General features: G+C 47.3%; 1 protein-coding gene across 1 annotated transcript in view; it reads right to left on the bottom strand.

Moving 5' to 3' along the window:
• GPC4 (glypican 4) overlaps window positions 1-19074 on the bottom strand; it is a 110749-nt gene extending 91675 nt beyond the window's left edge. The window contains exon 1 of the mRNA XM_025983174.2: window positions 18392-19074. Within this exon, the coding sequence (XP_025838959.1) occupies window positions 18392-18551 (160 nt within the window). The 5' untranslated portion in view covers window positions 18552-19074. The remainder of the gene's footprint in view (window positions 1-18391) is intronic.
• Window positions 19075-19638: the final 564 nt, after the last annotated feature.

Genomic DNA, 19638 nt, shown 5'->3' on the forward strand with positions numbered 1-19638 from the left:
TTTAAACCAAGTGCAGGACGCCTGGGTGGCTCAGCGGTTGGGTGTCTGCCTTCAGCCCAGGGTGTGATCCTGGAGTCCGGGGATCGAGTCCCACAACGGGCTCCTTGCATGGAGCCTGCTTCTCCCTCTGCTTCTGCCTGTGTCCCTGTGTCTCTCATGAATAAATAAATAAATAAAATCTTTTAAAAATAAATAAATAAACCAAGTGCAACCGTATGCACATGAGTAGGGACTGGATGGCGATCTGCAAAGGATATAGAAGTTATTCCTCATTGTTGTCATACCATCTTTCCAATTGGAAAAAAATGTAACCTACCATAAACCATAATCTCTGGAGGCCAAATAACACTACACAGCTCAGTGCCAGGTTCAAAGTCCTGAGGGCAAGGAGAAGAAAAACTGGCCAAAGGAGCAGAGGAAGTACAGCCCAGATCTCCCAAATGGTCTGAATTCCTAGATCTCAAGTGGCTTAAGCCCACAGCTTTGCCTTTCCCCCTGGTGTGCAACTCTCTGGTTTTCTGGTCCACTCCAGGTGGCTGTGTTGGCGTTCATCACGATGTCATTAGCTACTTCGCAGGACAGTTTGGACTCAGAAACCAAAAGATATGAATTCATACACAAAAAGAAAGCAGTTACCAATAAAGAAGAGTTTGATTCTTTAGACTGAAGACAATACCATGGACCCGAAGGACTGACCGGATTTCTCAAAACTCGTTTCTTTGGATTTCATGGCAGATCAGTACAAGAAATGAAATCACTGATGACACTGATCATTACACTGTTCACGGTTTGGCTGAAGAATCTACATAACAAATACTTTCTAGATTTAGCAAAAAGAAAATGTCTCACCTAAGGAGCTGTTAAGGCTTCTTTTTATCACATAAACAGAAAATGCAGAACCAGTTTAGGGCCCTGTTTTACCTCCACTAACTGCAAAGCCTACTAGTCAAGTATGGATGGCTCATTCCCTGCAATAATTGCCTTGTTTTTCAAGTTCTTTATCCCATCTTCCCTCCATGTATATTTTTGGTTTATATAAAATAGTACATAACACATTGAAAAAAAGACCCATAGCAAGTGCTCGGTAAATGCTATCTACAGTTACTGAGATAATAATTAACAACACATATGATTGTACGAATCTTGTTGAATATGGACTAAATAATTTTAAGTATGTAGGGTTTACATCATTACAATTAAAATTTTAAAACCTTGGAAGAAAATGACATGACTTCTTCAAGTGTCAGGCTCTGCCAGATTTTTAAAAATTAAAGACATATGGTTGAAGGATGGGTCACTAGCTCCTTTCAAAACTGCACCCTTGATGATTAAGGACCAACAGATTTCCATTAGTAAAGCAATTAGAAGGCTGATGAAATCATGCCAGTCTCTTCTTGGTTGTTTTTGTTAAATGGGAAAAAAAATGATCAATATTGACTGATTAAACAAAACAAATATGAGGAGAGAAAGAAACAAAAGATGAGAAACGCCCAGTCGGGGTTACAATACACTGTTTAAAAAGGAACATGAGGGGCCCCTGGGTGGCTCAGTTGGTTAAGTGTCTGCCTTCGACTCAGATCATGGTCCCAGGGTCATAGTCCCAGGGTCCTAGGATCAAGCCCCGTGTCACTGAGCACCCTACTCAGCAGGGAGCCTGCTTCTCCCTCTCCCTCTGTATGTATTCTTTCTCTCTCCCTCTAATAAATATTTTTTTAAAAAAAGGAAGATGAGCACCAAGTCAAACACTTCAGTGGACAAAATTCAATACAACTAAAAAACACACTTATGTTATGTGGTATCTGAAGAAATTAACAACATTTTACATTTACCTGGAGTAAAATGCCTTGCTATTCTTCCTCATTTAAATTGATCAAAATTTTCCTTCATTTCAAAGACTGATAATCATAACTGAAGTACTTGAATTACATTTTAATGGTCCCTTGGAAACTGTCTGCAGTTGGGGGTTATATTTTCTTCCACAAGAGCACTGCTAAATACACAACATTATACAAATCTAAGGTTTGACAGAACTCTCTGATCACACATCAAGTAACTGTTGCAAATGGTGAAAAATGCCTTTACAACCAATTTTTGTTAGGAAAAATACTTAATACTTGAGGCAATTTATATTTGGCAAAATGTAGGATCTAAATCTACATTTCTTAAATGTCACCCCAGGAAGCCACAAAGCATTGGCATAACACTCAAGTATAGGGCACAGATTCAAAGACATTTCTGAAATTAATAACTATGCCAAATGCAATCATTTCCCTTTATTCTTAGTGATCAGCCTGCAATTTTCTCACATTAAAAACACATCTCAATTTTGGGGGCTACTTCTGCAAAATACGAGGATATAACAGCAGCTGGAACTTCAAGAAGAAAAACAAATACTCCTAACAGCAGAGGTGCCACTAGTCTCCCATGTTAATATGATCAATATAGAAATGCCTTCTATAGATCTAATTAAAGGGAATATGGGCTGAATTATACAATACTTTACAATATCTCTACAATTATATACTATCTCTTCTACAAAGAAATGCACACTCATCACTTTCAAACACTAAGTGACCCCTCCCCCAGAAGTGGCTATGGACAGCCAAAGCAAATTAGAGACCTACTTTAATAAGCAGAGATAGGGGGATCCCTGGGTGGCTCAGCGGTTTGGCGCCTGCCTTTGGCCCAGGGCACGATCCTGGAGTCCTGGGATCGAGTCCCGCGTCAGGCTCCCGGCATGGAGCCTGCTTCTCCCTCCTCCTGTATCTCTGCCTCTCTTTCTCTCTATGTCTATCATAAATAAATAAATAAATCTTAAAAAAAATAAGCAGAGATAGATTTATAACTAACACAATGGTTTCAATTAAAACCGTTGTTCCAAAAAAAAAAAAAAAAAAAAAAACCGTTGTTCCCAAGGTGTTTGGAAATACTCTCTTCCCCTCTCAAGGTGTTAAACATCTCCTAATACCATATTTAGGCCATTCATGTGCTTTTAGCAAAACCCTTTTATTACAAACCCAGCTGAGATAAACACACTAAGCCTCAGCCTCCACTATCCCAGAATCTCATGGTGTGTTTACTTCATTCTTAAAGCTTAGAAGCAACTGAGAAAATCTCTGGGCTCCAAGGGAAACACTAAGAGGTTATTGGTGAAAACAGTACATGTTGTGTCTCCTTTAAAAATAAAAGCAGAGGGGGATCCCTGGGTGGCGCGGCGGGTTGACGCCTGCCTTTGGCCCAGGGCGCGATCCTGGAGACCCGGGATCGAATCCCACGTCAGGCTCCCGGTGCATGGAGCCTGCTTCTCCCTCTGCCTGTGTCTCTGCCTCTCTCTCTCTCTCTGTGACTATCATAAATAAATTTTAAAAAAAATTTTAAAAAATAAAAGCAGAGGGCAGCCTGGGTGGCTCAGCAGTTTAGCGCTGCCTTCAGCCCAGGGCCTGATCCTGGAGACCTGGAATCGAGTCCCACGTCAGGTTTCCTGCATGGAGCCTGCTTCTCCGCCTCTCTCTCTGTGTCTGTCATGAATAAATAAATAAAATCTTAAAAAAAAAATAAAAGCAGAGACAATCACCCCCCTCTCTGCCCCGCCAAACTTAAAGCTATGTTTAGACAGCTAAGGGCTGGTTCACCTTATCATGAACTCCTACATTGTAGCCCATACCATAAGTACTTCATAGCATATGGACTATCTGATCGATTACAAAGAAATAAAATGCTTATGTCCTGAATCAGGAAACTTATCTTTATAATGATAGAGCGAGCCACAGTATTTTAAATAGGATAAATGCCATAATCTTTATATTTCAATGCATATTTAAAATAAGGCAACTTTATTTTTTTGACATCTTTTTTAAAAGTAAGCTCTATGCCCAACATGGGGCTCAAACTCACATCAAGAGTCACATACTGGGATCCCTGGGTGGCGCAGCGGTTTAGCGCCTGTCTTTGGCCCAGGGCACGATCCTGGAGACCCGGGATCGAATCCCACGTCGGGCTCCCTGCATGGAGCCTGCTTCTCCCTCTGCCTGTGTCTCTGCCCCACCCCTCTCTCTGTGACTATCATAAATAAATAAATAAATAAATAAATAAATAAATCTAGAACTTTAAAAAAAAAAAAAAAAAGAGTCACATACTTGGGCAGCCTGAGTGCTCAGCAGTTTAGTGCTGCCTTCAGCCCAGGGCCTGATCCTGGAGACCTGGGATCGAGTGCCACATCAGGCTCCCTGCATGGAGCCTGCTTCTCCCTTCACCTGTGTCTCTGCCTCTCTCTCTCCCTGTGTCCCTCATGAATAAATAAATAAAATCTAAAAAAAAAAAAAAAAAAAAAAAGAGTCACATACTGTACACCTGGGTGGCTCACTTGGTTAAGTGTCTTCCTTCAGCTCAGTTCATGATCCCAGAGTACTGGGATGGAGTCCTGTATCAGGTTCCCTGCTCAGTGGAGAGCCTGCTTCTCCCTCTGCCCCTCCCCCCTGCTCATGCGCTCTCTCCCTCTCAAATAAATAAATAAATAAAAACTTTAAAAAAAAAATGAGGGGATGCCTGGGTGACTCAGCGGTTGAGCATCTGCCTTTAGCTCAGGTTGTAATCCCGGAATCCTGGGATTGAGTCCCACATCAGGCTGCAGGCAAGGAGCCTGCTTCTCCCTCTGCCTATGTCTCTGCCTCTCTCTGTGTCTCTCATGAATAAATAAAATATTTTTAAAAACTGGACAGGTCCAGAGGCACCTGGGAGGCTCAGTCAGTTGGACGCCTGCCTTCAGCTCAGGTTATGATCTCAGGGTTCTGGGATTGAGCCCCACATCGAGCACCTTGCTCAACAGAAAGTCTGCTTCTCCTCCCTCTGACCCTCCTACCCACTTGTGCTGTCTAAAATAAATAAAACCATTAAAAAAAAACTGAGCAGGTCTGAATAAGAATATAGCTAAAAACACTGGCTTGTCACCAGAAAATACTGAGAATAATGGGATTTCATGACTACTCATGGCCCCCGGGGTAAACCTGCCAGGTATGTGAGGTCAGGCCCATATACACTTTGAGCCTCAGTTCCTCATTAGGACTGAACAAGCTAACAAAAATAGGGTCCTATTTACAGTAATTAATCTAAAATTCTGAAAAATATCACAGGGCATCTGGCTGGCTCAGTGGGTAGACCATGCAGCTCTTGATCTCAGGGCTGTGAGTTCAAGCCCCATGCTGGGCATAGGGACTACCTAAAAAATAAAATTCTGAAAAATATCAATCATATTTCGATTTTAAAAAGTAATCTGAGGGGTGCCCAAATAGCTCAGGGGGTTAAGCGTCTGACTCTTGACCTCAGCTCAGGTCTTGATTTCAGGATTGTGAGTTTAAGCCCTGCACTGGGCTCAACGCTGAGTGTGGAGAATACTTAAAAAAATAGTAATCGGAAAACTAATCTTTCTTGAAATGGAGAAAGCCCTGTTCTCAAAGCCCTGATACACAGCAGGGATGCTCCTTCCCAAATTTACTCCTGGGGCTGCATTTGCTCTTGATCCTATCTCCCTAGACACTCGCTCCCCAAGCCAGCTCCTTCCTCCCCTCTGGGCAACCTCTGCATACTTGCTCAAGATTAATACAGTCTTGGGGAGGGCAGAAATTCTATCAATTGACAGGTGCATCTGGTCCATATTTTGCTGAACCAGAGTTCTACTGTAACAGTCACTGCTGGGCCAGAGGGCTTCATTTTGAGCCACTCATCATTCAAAATATCCAATATTTCTGTGGTCTCTGTGGCCCAAAAGTGGATGCTCAACTTTCCCAGAACCCCGAAGGCCTTAGCGCTCCCAGTACTGAGCTGATTACTCTGCAGAGCACTCTGAGAACAGAAAAAAATGATGCAAGAGTTCATTTTGCATTTTGGGGTGCCCATGTAATCCCAACCCCTAAAATGATGGCTGAGGCATATTACCAGAGAAGAGTGCTCCATGAAAGCCTCAGTAATTTATTTTTTTTATTTTTATTTATTTATGATAGTCACACAGAGAGAGAGAGGCAGAGACACAGGCAGAGGGAGAAGCAGGCTCCATGCACCGGGAGCCCGACGTGGGATTCGATCCCGGGTCTCCAGGATCACGCCCTGGGCCAAAGGCAGGCGCTAAACCGCTGAGCCACCCAGGGATCCCAGCCTCAGTAATTTAGCCCATCTCCCCTGCACTGCTCTACCAAGTACTCTAGAATTCGCCTCAGGACCCAATGATAGAAACAGACCCTGGCCATTCATGTATCTGGGGGGCGGGGGGAGGGCCTTGTGATGGTGTCAAAAAGCCCTACTCCTGGGAGATGAGAAGAGCCCCATGGACCTAAATGCTGAAGAAAACTATGCTTCACCCTGATCATCATTCACCCAAGACCAAGGGCTTCTCCTCAGAAACAGTTATCACAGTTGTAGTTGCAAAGAATAAAGGAGAGAGGGAGAGGGACAATGTGTTTGCGAGGGGGTGTGGGTTCGACTTTAGAGGTCAAGAAAGGCTTCTCAGTTAAGGGAATAGGTAAGCAAAGCCCCAAAACATTTGACGGAGCCATGGTGCTATGCGGCAGCAGTGCTCCAGGTGTTGAGAATAAGGCAAAGGAACTTGTACTGGAGTGTGCCTCGAGGACCAGAGACACCAACATGTGGTGGGGACCGGGGGTGGGGGGTTGGGGGAAACAACATAGGAAAAGACAGTGTGGGCTGCCATGGTAAGGGGCAATGGGCAGACCCCAGAAGGCCTCACAAGCTTTGGCTTTCACTCCAGATGGCAGGGGGAACCCCTGGAGCATTCTGGGCAGAGAAATGATACTGACTCAGGGTTAACAGAAAAGGATCTCACTGATTGATGTGCTGAGAAAGACTGGGCAGGGGCGACAAGGAATGGGAAAGGAGACCAGGACAGTAGCTACTCAAGATGGGTGGGAGGGGGGGAGGCAAGAGGAGGACAGATTCTGGATAAATCTTGAAAGCAGTGTCCAAAGGTAGAACTTATGAAAGAGCATCTCTACAGAAGCTGCTTCCTACCCAGCCTCCTGATTCTGCTCAGATCACAAGAAAACTGACACAGTCCCTTATTCTGTAAGGCTGTAGATTTCCTCATTTGCCCTCCAACTGGAGAGATACAAGGCTATCTTCTAAGTTTGCCACACTGCTTAATCATCAATCAGCCTCCCGCCAGCTGAGCCTTCTTCTTAGAGTGTCTAGGCCCATCGGACCTGACAGGGCAGGAAAAAGAAAAAGTTAGTTCCAAACTAGGGGAAAATGAGGCAGAACATGAACTAAGCAACCAGCCAGGGGCATTGGGTTCAAATTCAGTCTAAGGCAAAACCACAGGAAGTCTGGGTGGCTCAAATGGTTGGGCGTCTGCCTCATGGTCTCAGGATCCTAGAATCAAACCCTACATCAGGCTCCCTGCTCAACGGGAAGCCTGCTTCTCCCTCTCCCGCTGCTCCTCTCTGCCCTCGCCCGCGTTCTCTCCAATAAATAAAGTCTTTAAATAAATAAATAAATAAATAAACGCAAGTGAACCTGCTGTACTCCCCCCCTTAAAAGAATTCTCCCCCATCAACACAAAACACTTCCTCCTCAGAGCCTCCAACATCCTAGGTCAGGGAGTGATTTTTAAGCCCAGTGTCTCAAAAGCACACCAGTGAAAAGTTGTCTTGTTTTGCAATTTAGAATCTTAGCATGGGGAAATATTCTATAATTAAGGCAATTTTAACAATAGCAGATAATAATTTGACTATAAATTGTAAGGAATGTAATGACTGCTTATTCTGGCACCAAAGAAACAGGACTTTCTGTGAAGTGACTGCCAAGAAAAATGATACTCCCACTCAGACTGGACCATTGCAAGTAGTAACTGTTAACCACATGCTCTACACTGCAGTTTGCAAGGACACAGCGCTTTGTTTTCGTCTCTAACCAAACACCAGGCTGAGAACCCAAATGGAGACAAACTATGGTAGAACAGAAACAATAACTGAAAGGGGGAAAAAAGTCCTGTCTGTGGCTTAATGCTCACTGGGATGCCCACGTCAAGAGAGAGCGAAGTAAAGTTCTGCAGTCCAAAAGCAGCCACATTCCAGCCTGCTCCTGCAGCCCAAAAGCGCCGCATATTAAAAAAGAAGCCAGGCTTAAAAGGTTGCAAAAGCCAACTAACAGAGTAGCTGTGAGAAGAAAGGGCTAGAATGAAAAGGATGGCTGGGATGAAGCAGAGGCCAGGTGACCTTGAGGTAGACTAACCAAGAGCATGAATCCTGCCTGGGGCCTGCCCCAGGCCTCCTGGGGAAGCAGCGGGGAGTGAACAAGCCTCCCTTTTCTAAAAGCACGTCTGCAGGTACGGTGGCATTCCTATTAACATCTGGACTAGATGGTCTAAGAAGCAACCATTTGTCCACCAGGATTAAAACAAACCACATGAAATACTCAAGCTCCCACCTCCAAGCAAGAAGTTAACACTACCTTCTAGGTTTGAAAAGAGGATTCTGCTTTTTGCCAGCTCTCATTTAGGCATCCAGGAGTGAATGCAGAAATTTTAAAATCAATAGCTATACCTGAATTCACTTAAAAGGGACAAATGGATGGGGCACCTGGGTGGCTCAGTGGTTGGGCATCTGCCTTTAGCTCAGGGCGTGATCCTGGGATCCGGGACTGAGTCCCACATCAGGCTCCCAGTGGGAAGCCTGCTTCTCCCTCTGCCTATGTCTCTGCCTCTCTCTCTCATGAAGAAGTAAATTAATAAAAATTTTTAAAAATTAAAATAAATAGTGGGATCCCTGGGTGGCGCAGCGGTTTGGCGCCTGCCTTTGGCCCGGGGCGCGATCCTGGAGACCCGGGATCGAATCCCACGTCGGGCTCGCGGTGCATGGAGCCTGCTTCTCCCTCTGCCTGTGTCTCTGCCTCTTCTCTCTCTGTGTGTGACTATCATAAATAAATAAAAATTAAAAAAAAAATAAAAAATAAAATAAATAGTAAAATGGACAAATAGAAACATTCACAATATATAAAAGGCAAAAGTCACACCCAACCTTATTTTTGAACCGCAAACATTGCTCAAACACTTGCCATGTGCCGTTCAGTGTGTCAGAAACTAGAGCTATGTGGTGTCAGATCAGGCATGATGGAGCAAAAAAGGGCTTTTTGTTTTAAAGGTTCAAATACGGGACATGGTCAAAGCCAAGGACCATCAAATATATGCACTCCAATCCTTAACTTCTAGTGCTTTTTTTATTACGATTATCCATTGACTCAGTTTGGTAAATGTTTAAAAAGGAAATCAATATTCAAATATTTAAACCTGTCCCCTCACCAAAAGCCAGCTCTTGCCTCTTGTGACTTCAGGTCACAATGTCTGTTTCCCAAGCAAAGTGCAGTAGCAGAGCACAGCAGGCAGTAACATTACTAAGGAACCAAATGGAACTTGGATGTTCTAGAGGGCTTAGAAGAGAAGGTGGGGAGGAACACGATCACCAGCCAAAAGGTCTGAAGTGAAGAAGCCACCGAATTAATAATACAGTCTTTAACTTTTTTTTTTTTTTAAAGAAAAGGACAAAGTGACACATTGAATGGACCCCTTATTGATCCAGCTCTGGGTAACCAGGTGCCCTCCAAGGGTGAATGGGTTAGTGAAGTGAACCTTCCTTTCTTTCAAGAGCAAGTTTGGATTTCAAATAGGCCTACTCTTTCTGAAGTCCACTCACTATATATTTAATTATGCCAAACACTATTATTTGATACTGCCCTGAAGCATCCTAGTGCCCTCAAGGGTTGGGGAGCTGTCTCTGAGCATTCGTCCCATTCTAGAAGAGTTCAAACAACTGAAAGAACAGTCAAGATCAGCAAGTCCTGGTTCTACTGCTCAGCTTCTGCACCCATCCACCCCCCCACACCCCCTCCCCGGCCACCTGGTCACTCTCACTTCTCCCAGATGTCAAGTCTTGCCTGCCTCTAAAGCCATCCCCATCCTGGTGACTCCTCCACTCCTCAACCATCACTACCTGCTACTTCTAATTGGCCAGGGGCCGGGAGGCAAGATTACCATTTCTATCTTCCCACTGTCCACCCGATTTGAATGCAAGCACCTCAAAAGCTTGACTGATTTTAAACCTCTTTGAATCCCTAGCACCCAGCATTTTGCTCTTGACAGAAGAGCTATTCAATCAATGATTGCTGATGATAAATTCCCAAAGGCCTTGTCTCCAAGTAGAATGCATGGGCTTTATGACAGCTGTTTCCATCATGTAGCTTTTCTGCTTACTTCCACATTCCCAGCTGTGTTCTGGATGGCTGTGCCGGCCAGAAGCCTAGGGATTTACTGTACTTCTATTTCTTGATAAGATACTTGAAGAGAATAAACACATGGCAAAGAGGACATTAAAGTAAGGGATAAAGAGATCTTTTTTATTTTACCAATAAAGAGAAAAGGAAGAAATATCACCTAGCACACTGACACTTAATAAATGACAAGCAAGACTGGATTCCTTTCTAATTCTCTCCAAAGTACTCTCAATGGCCCGGGCTTACTTCTATACCCTCAGCAAAGCATCATAGGCTAAGCGTCACTTGCATTTTGATTACAGAATATATTTTTCCAAGTTCAGCAGACCTTCCTCTTAAATTCAAGTTAGCAAAAAATTAAAACGAGCCGGCACTGAGAGTCTAAATTGAAGCTCCCTTCTGAGACGATACTTGTTGAATTTCATCAGAAAATCGAGAATCGTAGAATCTCCGAGGTGGAGGGGACCTGGACAAAATCTAGGGTGGTGGTTCTGGACCATGGCTGCTCACTGGGACCACTGGGGAGCTTTTAAAAATTATCATGACCTAGCCCCACTGCTGGAAAGTGTGATTTAACTGGTCTGGGGTGGTGCCCAGGCATGAGATTTTAAAAACGCACCAGGTGATTCTAATGTGCAACCAGGGTCAACCACCCTTGATCTAACACAGCACTCTAATGCCCCTGGCTCCTATTTTTCAGACAAAGAGGGGAGGAACCTGACCAAGATATCCAACTAATCTGTCAGGGCTTAGCTAGGACTGCCCCTTCCAGGAAACTATGTCCTCTCCATGTAAAAACTACTGCCATCTAGGACACTGAGGTTTTCCTAGCTTCTCTCCTCAGTAAACCAACCCCCCTCCCCACCCATCCCAAAGTGAATGCGTTTTCTGAATTGTCTCTGCCTTGGAATCCCATTGCAAAATTCAAGAAAACCTATACTATGTCTGTTTCCCTGCATCCACTTGCTTCTTTTCTCTCCAAGAACTCTTGAGAGTTTAATCAGGCATGGTTTCCCCCTTCAAGAAGCTACCGTGCTTTTCTCCTCTGATAGGGCTGGACTCACTGAGGGCACCCATCCCCATCATCCTCACGTGGGCCTTCTTTCAAATCCCTCGCAAGGTGCACCTCCAGTTCTTGCGGCTCCCTCACTTTCTAGTCTGTACCTGCCCTGCCATACCTCCTGGCCTTCCCGCTCCTCCTGGCCAAAGCTCTTTCCATTTTGTGAAAGATTCCTTTTCCCCTGAAGCAGCCTCTTTTGCTCTGCCAGTTAGTCATGCCGGCTTCTTTTTTTCTTCCCCCAAGCAGCTGGTCTTTTTGATGTCTGGCACACATTTATCTGGGCTTCCAATAAGATGTTTTTACATAGTTTCCAGGCTTCCTGGAGGTTATTGACTTTTTTTTTTTTTTTTTTTTTGGTAACTCTTCCATTCAATTTTTTTTCTCCTAATTTCTAACATTTGTTAGAGTTTCTTTTTCAAAAGTTGAATACCTGGCTGATGGATCTCTTTGATTTCGCTCTCCTACCAGATTGCTGAATTAAATGCATCAGAACTTAAATATAACATTTCAAATTACCTACAGAATGGAATCGCTTCATGAATTTTCTGCACTTTCATGTTCTCTGTAGTAAGCAACAGATGCTTAGCCAAGTGGAATTGAAAATGCTCGTTCTTACCTGTGCGTGTTTTAGTGGGGCTGCTTACATAAAACATTCTGATATCCTTAAGCCGGTGTTCTTCTGCTTGGTTAAGACAATCAACTTCAGATTTTATTTTCTAAAAGGTAACAGCTCTACACACCAAATCCGATGTGCTAAATTACTCTTCTAAATTTCCTCCAAATTGTCTAACACAGAAGCCTCAGTTACCTATTCCTTAAAGGGGATCTCACAGCGCAAAGAAAAACAATTCTGAACCTTGCTGACAAATTCCGATAGCACTCCATTATTAATCAAGTGGTTAAGATGAGTACTAACCCCCCAAAAAATCATAAAACATTTAATATATGCTATATCAACATATTACGGAGATTTACCCTAAATTCATTTCACTTCAGAATGTTTAGCTCTAAAAGATTCCCAGGAGAGCAAGAGACCATGGGATGACAATCTATCATCAAGGCAGTATAAACCCCATTATGGCACTGGGATCCTGGCAGAATTGTCTACATCATCCCCCGCCCCCACGCATTTACTGAATACTGCCTTGAGCTTTATCACATTTGTCCTCGAGTTGCTTACAGTTGAGAAGGCACATAGGTGCCTGCATGCACAATTAACAGGAGACCATTAGGTGCAAAGACCATCGACCTGAGTCAAGCAAAGAATTAGGAAGAGGGCACATAACTCTGGGGAGTTCAGAAGGGACTTAATGAAAGTATCATTTGCCATACTTGAAGCCACTGAAGCTCAAAGCAGAGGAAGGGCTCCATTCAAAGCACCGCAGTAACAAAATGATGCTCAGCATGGAATGAGAGGGTAACAAGGCATGAGAAAGGCAGACCCATTAAGAACTGTATACTTATGTTCAGTCACTATATCGTATACCTGAAACTAACAGAACACCATATGTTCGCTCTACTGGAATTAAGGTAAAACTTTAAAAAAAAAAAAAAAACTGCCTACTTAAAGCAGCCTCCTGACAGCTCTCACTGCCTTGATTCCCCTCGCCTCACCGACCCTTAACTTGCAGTTACACCAGTTCTCTTCCTAAAAACAGTTTGACTAATGACTTTGCCCTCCTCAGAAACCATCACCACTTCCCCATAACCCAAGAAATACAATTTATATTCCTTCTCCTGTTAACACTAGGTTGTCTGTGGCAGGGTATTAATACTTGCCTGTAAAAGACATGACTGAATCCTCTCTCTACTATAGTATCAGAGTAGCGTTGGGATGGTCTTTTGCTGGTCAGTGGTCCTCTCATAGCTCCTATTTCTAAAGCTATCCCTCCACGGGTGGTGGGAAAGTAGTCTGTCTTACGATCTAACTGTACAACACTGCACAAAATGTTCTTCTGGGTCAGGGAAGACTTGGGTTCAGATCCCACCTCTACCATACACTAGCTGTGAGCCTGTGAATCTATTTCCAAATCGCTTTGAGTCTCAGTTTCCAGGTCTCATAAAATGGGGAAGATGATGAAGATAATAATACTTTTGACTTCATATGGTTGTTGTAGATTTTAACTGTGAGAACATGTAAAGCCCTTGGCTTCGGACCGGGTCCAGAGAAAGCAATCAATAGCTGCAAGCTATTTTCCTGAGGCCAAAATGCATTTTTTATTGTGAACATATGTGGGAACCACCTCAGTGCCCAAACAGTTAACGTTACTGGGGAGCCAGACACTCCCTTCCAACTGATTTAGATTAACGCTGATGTTGTTTCCCTTGTAGAGACAACAAGAAACTTCCTTTTCATTCCTCAGTCTAGTCTCCAGCTAATCCTGAAATTGCATGCAACCCAATGTGAGTCAAATAAAAGGAAAATAGTAATTATGCTGAATCAAACATTTTATATTTGTATGTTCTAACTAGAGTTTGAGCTGCATAAGCCAGAACTTTTATTAAGTTCTTTTTTGAGTATGTCCAGGAAGTAGTTCCTACATTACTTGGGACAATCTCTATACTGACAGGCCCCGTTGCTCAATTAGCCCTTCTTTCTTAAGTGAAATCCAAGTAGCCAAACTAAGGATTCCAACAGAATAGAAGATCGCAAGTTCTCCGCAAAATCCAACCCACCCACTTGAAGTAGGAAAGACGAAATGCAAATCATGAGGACATTGTGTCTTACATATAATCAACTCAGTACCAGAAAGTATGCCTACCTCTCCAACACATGTAACACATATATACTTTTTGCCATGTGATCCTAACATAGCTTATGTCATTCCCAGAATCCTCTGAGGCATACATATGTGCATGTATGTGTGCTCCCCCCAAGTGCACTGCTCATGAACATGAATGGGAACAAGAAACCAAAACTCCAAAACTCACAATTATGACACAAAGTTCTCCTTGGCATCCTTCAATGTCCCTATGAAAGAGACCTATGGCGGGATTAAGAACATCTCTACCCAACTGCCTAACTCTTAAAAACAATTTCAGAGACACCTGGGTGGCTCAGTGGTTGAGCAACTGCCTTCGGCTCAGGGTGTGACACCAGGCTCCCTGAAGCCTGCTTCTCCCTTTGCCTATGTCTCTGCCTCTGTGTGTGTGTGTCTCTCATGAATCAATAAATAAAATCTCTTTTTAAAAAAAGACAATTTCAGCAAAAAGTAGTAATAAAATGCCAACTGTTGAGGTTCCTGGCTGACTCTGATCTCAGGGTTACGAGTCTGAGCCCCATGCTGGCTGTAGAGATTACTTAAATAATAACTTTGGGACGCCTGGGTGGCTCAGTGGTCATCTGCCTTCAGCTCAGGGAGTGATCACAGAGTCCCAGAATCGAGTCCCACATCGGGCTCCTTGCATGGAGCCTGCCTCTCTCTCTGTGTCTCTCAATAAAATATTTTTAAAAATCAAAAAAATAAAACTTTGAAAAATAATTGAAAAAATAAAATCAAATGCCAATTGTTGCCTCTCTCTAACCCTGTCTTTATGGAGGGGAAGCACAATGCAAATTGTTAAATTTTTAAATTTCATATTACCATTGATATTATGTTTTCCTAGTGAACTAGCATCACCAAGTTAATAATCCGGTCCCAAATACCTTCTCCCTTGGAACTGTAGGCACTCCTTACTCCTCATCTGTAACCCACAGGGAGTACTTCTCTCATAAGGTGTTGCTGTGTGCACGTGGCTTGTCTCCCTACTACCTGGAAAGGTCCTGGTGGCAAAGGCCCCTCTGGCCCTTCTTGCTGCCTCCAGGATGGCCAGCACAGAATACTGGACATAGTAGGTGCTCCAAAAGAAAATATGTCCATTGAAAGGTGAACAAAAACAGGTCCTTGGTGTTAAAGATCCCTTTTGATATACACATTATTTGGTAAGTTCGGGGGTCAAGGAAATAGGCAATGCAGGATCTCTCCTAGAAGACCTGTCAGCATGATATACTCCCTGATACCCTTAATTATGATCCAAAAAAGACTGAGACTCCTTAAGAACACAGAGTATTCTTAAGGCCTGTTCAAACCTCTAGAAGACAAGTACAAGGCTGACTGGAATAAAACCTTCCACTTGGGCGAAGCCTGGTGCTAGGTACCCAGGCATTATGACCCTTTGCCTGAAAACAATCCTGCACTTTTTGCATATTAAAAAAGGGGGATCCCTGGGTGGCTCAGTGGTTTAGCACCTGCCTTGAGTCCAGGGTGTGATCCTGTAGTTCCAGGATCAAGTCCCACATCAGGCTCCCTGTATGGAGCCTGCTTCTCCCTCTGCCTGTGTGTGTGTGTGTGTCTGTCTGTCTGTCTATCTGTATCTCTTTGTCTCTCATGAATAAATAAATAAAATCTTAAAAAAAAGAAAGATCCCCCTGCCCCCGTGCCCCCCCCCCACACACACACCCCTGGCCAGGGAAAGTGCCTGGCAATTCATTCAGACACAGGCCGTATACATGTCACTATACGGACTACCCTCCCAAAAATGACCAAAATTATCTGAGCGTAGCCCAAGGAAGACAAGGCTAATGTATGCATCTAAACAGGCCAGGGTGATGGTAAAGATTACCCCCTGTTTCTATACTGGCCGTCTAAAGGTATTTACTTGGGTCTGTCTGTGTTGTGACAGTGTCCTGGACTCAAATGAATGCCTCTAACACTCCACATTTTTGAGCCATTCAGTCATGCATTTTTGTTATTGTTGAAAGTGGTGCGAAATTGCACTGCATGAGCTAAAGTCCTTGGTGGTCTTCCAAGGATTCCAGCTAAAAAGGCACTTCCTTTGTTCCTCAGGAGAATGCAGTCCAGTAGGTCATTCAAAAGGGGAAATAAAAGCAGCAGCCCTGGGAGGGAGATGAAGGACAAGACAAAAAGAATAAAATGTTTTGGGTGTGAGCACATTAGTTTCCATTTCCTGCTGCTGGTCACCAATAACTCTCCTATCTTTGGGGGGAAATATCCAGATAGACATTTATGCAAAAATACCACTCAGGTGTTTGCTGGGGACCAGGGCAATCAAAGGGAACACCTAGCACAGTCCTTGAGCACCCTTCAAACTTCCTGTTCCCTGAGATGCTGGCTGGGGAAGAGGTCCTGCTGTCAGGAGCCTGCCCTGAGCCAAGCTGGAGAAAGTGGGGGGGGGGGGGCAAATATCACAACCCACTCCTTGAATGCCTCCAGTCCAGCTCAAAGACACATATTGTTTGCAGGAGAAGATGAAAACTTGTCACATTCCCATTAAGTGCATCGCCGCATCTCTCCCTTCAAAATGCTGGAATGACAACTGTAACCTTCACGCCAATCATCTCTGCTGGGCCCAGGCCCAAACCATGCAGGGCACAAAGCTCCCAGGTCTGACCTGCCGAGCCCCCAAGCTTCAGTGACTGCTGGGTCACTTCACTGTTTCTGGCGGGGCGGGAGGGAGAGGGGAAAGAAAGAGGGCTTTTCAGGGCTCCACAACCAATAAAATCATGCCGCTGTGAGGACATTCTTGAGTTCCCCAAAAGACAGGCAGCTCAAGGGCAAACGGTCTCTAATCAGTAGCGTGCGAGTTATTTGATAACTGCCAAGGTACAGTGGGCTCCTGGGCTGCTCCGACAATTTCTTGAGTTCTATTTCTAGACGGATGCCGAATACCCTCAGAAAGTGCCCAGCGACTTCCCTCAATTACCTTTGTAATTTATATGTAATTGAGGACTGCACTTAATCTCCAAGGTTATTAATAGCCCTTCCAAAAAATGACCCCCACGTCTTTCTTAAGCCTCTGGAAGCGCCTGGTTGAAATTACAGTATTTCCTTTGCTGGCTGCCGGCCCCCTGCTCGCCCCACCCGGGTGACCGGCCCCGCGAGGCAAAGGCGCGCTCTCCTCACTTCCATGAAAGGTTCGGAATGAAGGCTTGGCCCCCCGGGGGCTCGAACCGCTCTCTCCTCCGTTAGGTTACGCTGGCCAGCAGCCAGCTAGATCGGTGCTGCTTTCTGAACCCTCAGGGTGAACGGGCTACCTGCGCCGCCGCCGGCCCCAGCGCAGCCTGCGGGGCTGCGCGCAACAGTTGCCCTCCGCGAATCAGAGACCGCGACCCGGAGGGGACCCAGCTATCTGCCGGCCGCCCGCCGCCGCCGCCGGCCTCGCAAGGAGGGGCGGAGGGCGTCCGCCGAAATGCCGCCTCCCCGGCGCTCCTGGAAGGGCTTTCACCAACCCCGCAAGCAACCCCCCCAGCGCCGAAATCCGTTGAACTTTTTCACAGGCTAAGGCTTCTCCATTTGCATAACCATCTCCAAACTGAGATTCGGGTTTCCTGCGGTCAGTCCTTTCAAAGGTTTGTAATTGAATGTGCAATTAACCCTGAAAATGAGGTGAGAAAAAAAGAAAGGGGGGTGGTGGAAGTACCCTTCCCGTGCAGCACCTTCCGGAAAGCAGGAGAGTTCCCAAAAGTCAGGGTTTGGAGGGGTGGAGAGTCGTTTGCTTTTTAAAGGCGACTTCTAAAGCCGCTGGAGCTACTAAAACTCCTAATCCGCGTCAGCGGTGGAAGAGAGGCGGGGAGAGGGGTTTTAAAGAACATCAATGAAACCTCCATTCGAGTTTCACGTTTGGTGTCCCCAGGAATCCGGCAAGCTGTAGGTTGCCCCACCACCACCACCACCACCACCCCACCGGCGACCCTCACCCCCTCCCGGCCTCTCGTCGCCCACACAACAAAGCGTGGAGCCCAGTGAGGAGTTCAACCCGGAACAGGCGAGGGAGACCGTGACACGCACTTTGCGGGCCACAGTCCTCGGGGCTCCCCGGGACCGGGAAGACGCGGCGGGGCGGGAGAAGCCGCGGGGTGGCACCCGGCCCGTCGGCGGTGCCCCTCCACTCGCGGCCCCGCGGGCCGCGCTGTGCCGGGGCTCGTTCTCGTGCTCTCTCCTGCCTGCCTGCCCATTGCTCCCCCACCCCCCCCGGGCTACCTGCGGCCTCGCGGGGGGCTCCGCGGCCCCTTCCCCGGGTGCCTGCCTCCGCGCGCGCCTCCCGGGGGCCCCCACCTACCGTTGATTTCGTGCGCGGGGGCATCGTTCTTATTGAAGCCTTTGGACACGTAGAGCCGTCGCACTTCCGAGCAACTTTTCGACTTGGGCTCGGCAGCCAGCAGCGCGGCGCAGAGCACGGCCAGGGTGCAGAGAAGCGCGGGCATGCCGAACCGGGCCATGGTGTGGGCCGGGGCCGACGCGCTCCCACCTCTGGGGCAGGCGGAGAGTGGCGGGCGCGGGCAGAGGGGCGCGCGGCCGGGGGCTCGCGGGCGGAGCGGAGCGAGGGGGCGACGGAGTTGGGGCAGGAGTTGGGAGAGCAGCGGGAAGAGGAGATGCGGGACGAAAAGTGGAGCTGGGCCTCGCGCGTCAGGCAACGGTCCCTGGTGCCAGGCGCCCGGCCGGGGGGAGGAGGAGGAGGGCGTGGAGGCGGCGCGCGGCCCACGGGAGCGGTGGCGCGGGCCGGTGGGTTCCGGGCTCCGCGGGGCGGCGGATGGGGCGCGCCGGCCGGCAGCGGGACAGGGGCGCGGGGAAGGACGAGAAGGTGGCAGGCGCCGCCGGGGCCGCGGAGGGCGTGGGCGGCGGCGGGCGCTCGCTGCGCGCTGCTCGGGCTGCCCGGCGCCGGTCCGCTCTCCTGGCTCGGCTCGGCTCACTCTGCCCTCGGCCGCGCGGCTGTGCCCTCCTCAGCTCCGCCGCTGATTGACTGGCCGGCGTGCGCGGCGACGCTCGGCAAACTTGGCCCAGCGGGCGGCACTCAGGGGGAGGGGGCGGGCGGCGGGGGGGCCGGAGACGGGCGGGAGCTCGCAGGGCCGGGACAGGAGAAAACCTGGAAGCGGGCTAGGATCCGGAGCGGCCAAATCCACTTCCTAGGGGGCCGCACCGGGCGCGCGGCGCTCCCTCGCGCGACACGCCCCGCGGGGCTCCTCCCTCCTCCCCTCCTCCCTCCTCCCTTTCTCCCCGCCTCCCCTCCCCAGGGAGGGGAGGCGGGGAGATGCCTGCCGCCCCCCACCCAAAGAGGGAGGGCTAACTTCTCCGTCGGTGAAGGGCCCAAGGCTCGGGGAACCGCGCGCCGGGGTACTTGTCCTGCAGCCCACATCCGAGTCACAGGCTTTCTGCGCGCGGCCACCTGACTCGCTGACGGTGGGCCAAAGCCGGGCGGAGCCCTCCCGCCTCGGTACCTGCCCTCCCAGCCGCTCCGCTCCCGGGCCCGGAGGGAAAGGCGCTGGCACGACTCGCATTGTTTCGCCGCAGGCACCGGGGGACTTCGGA

Source organism: Vulpes vulpes, chromosome X, assembly GCF_048418805.1.
Source record: "Vulpes vulpes isolate BD-2025 chromosome X, VulVul3, whole genome shotgun sequence".
Taxonomy (NCBI): domain Eukaryota; kingdom Metazoa; phylum Chordata; class Mammalia; order Carnivora; family Canidae; genus Vulpes; species Vulpes vulpes.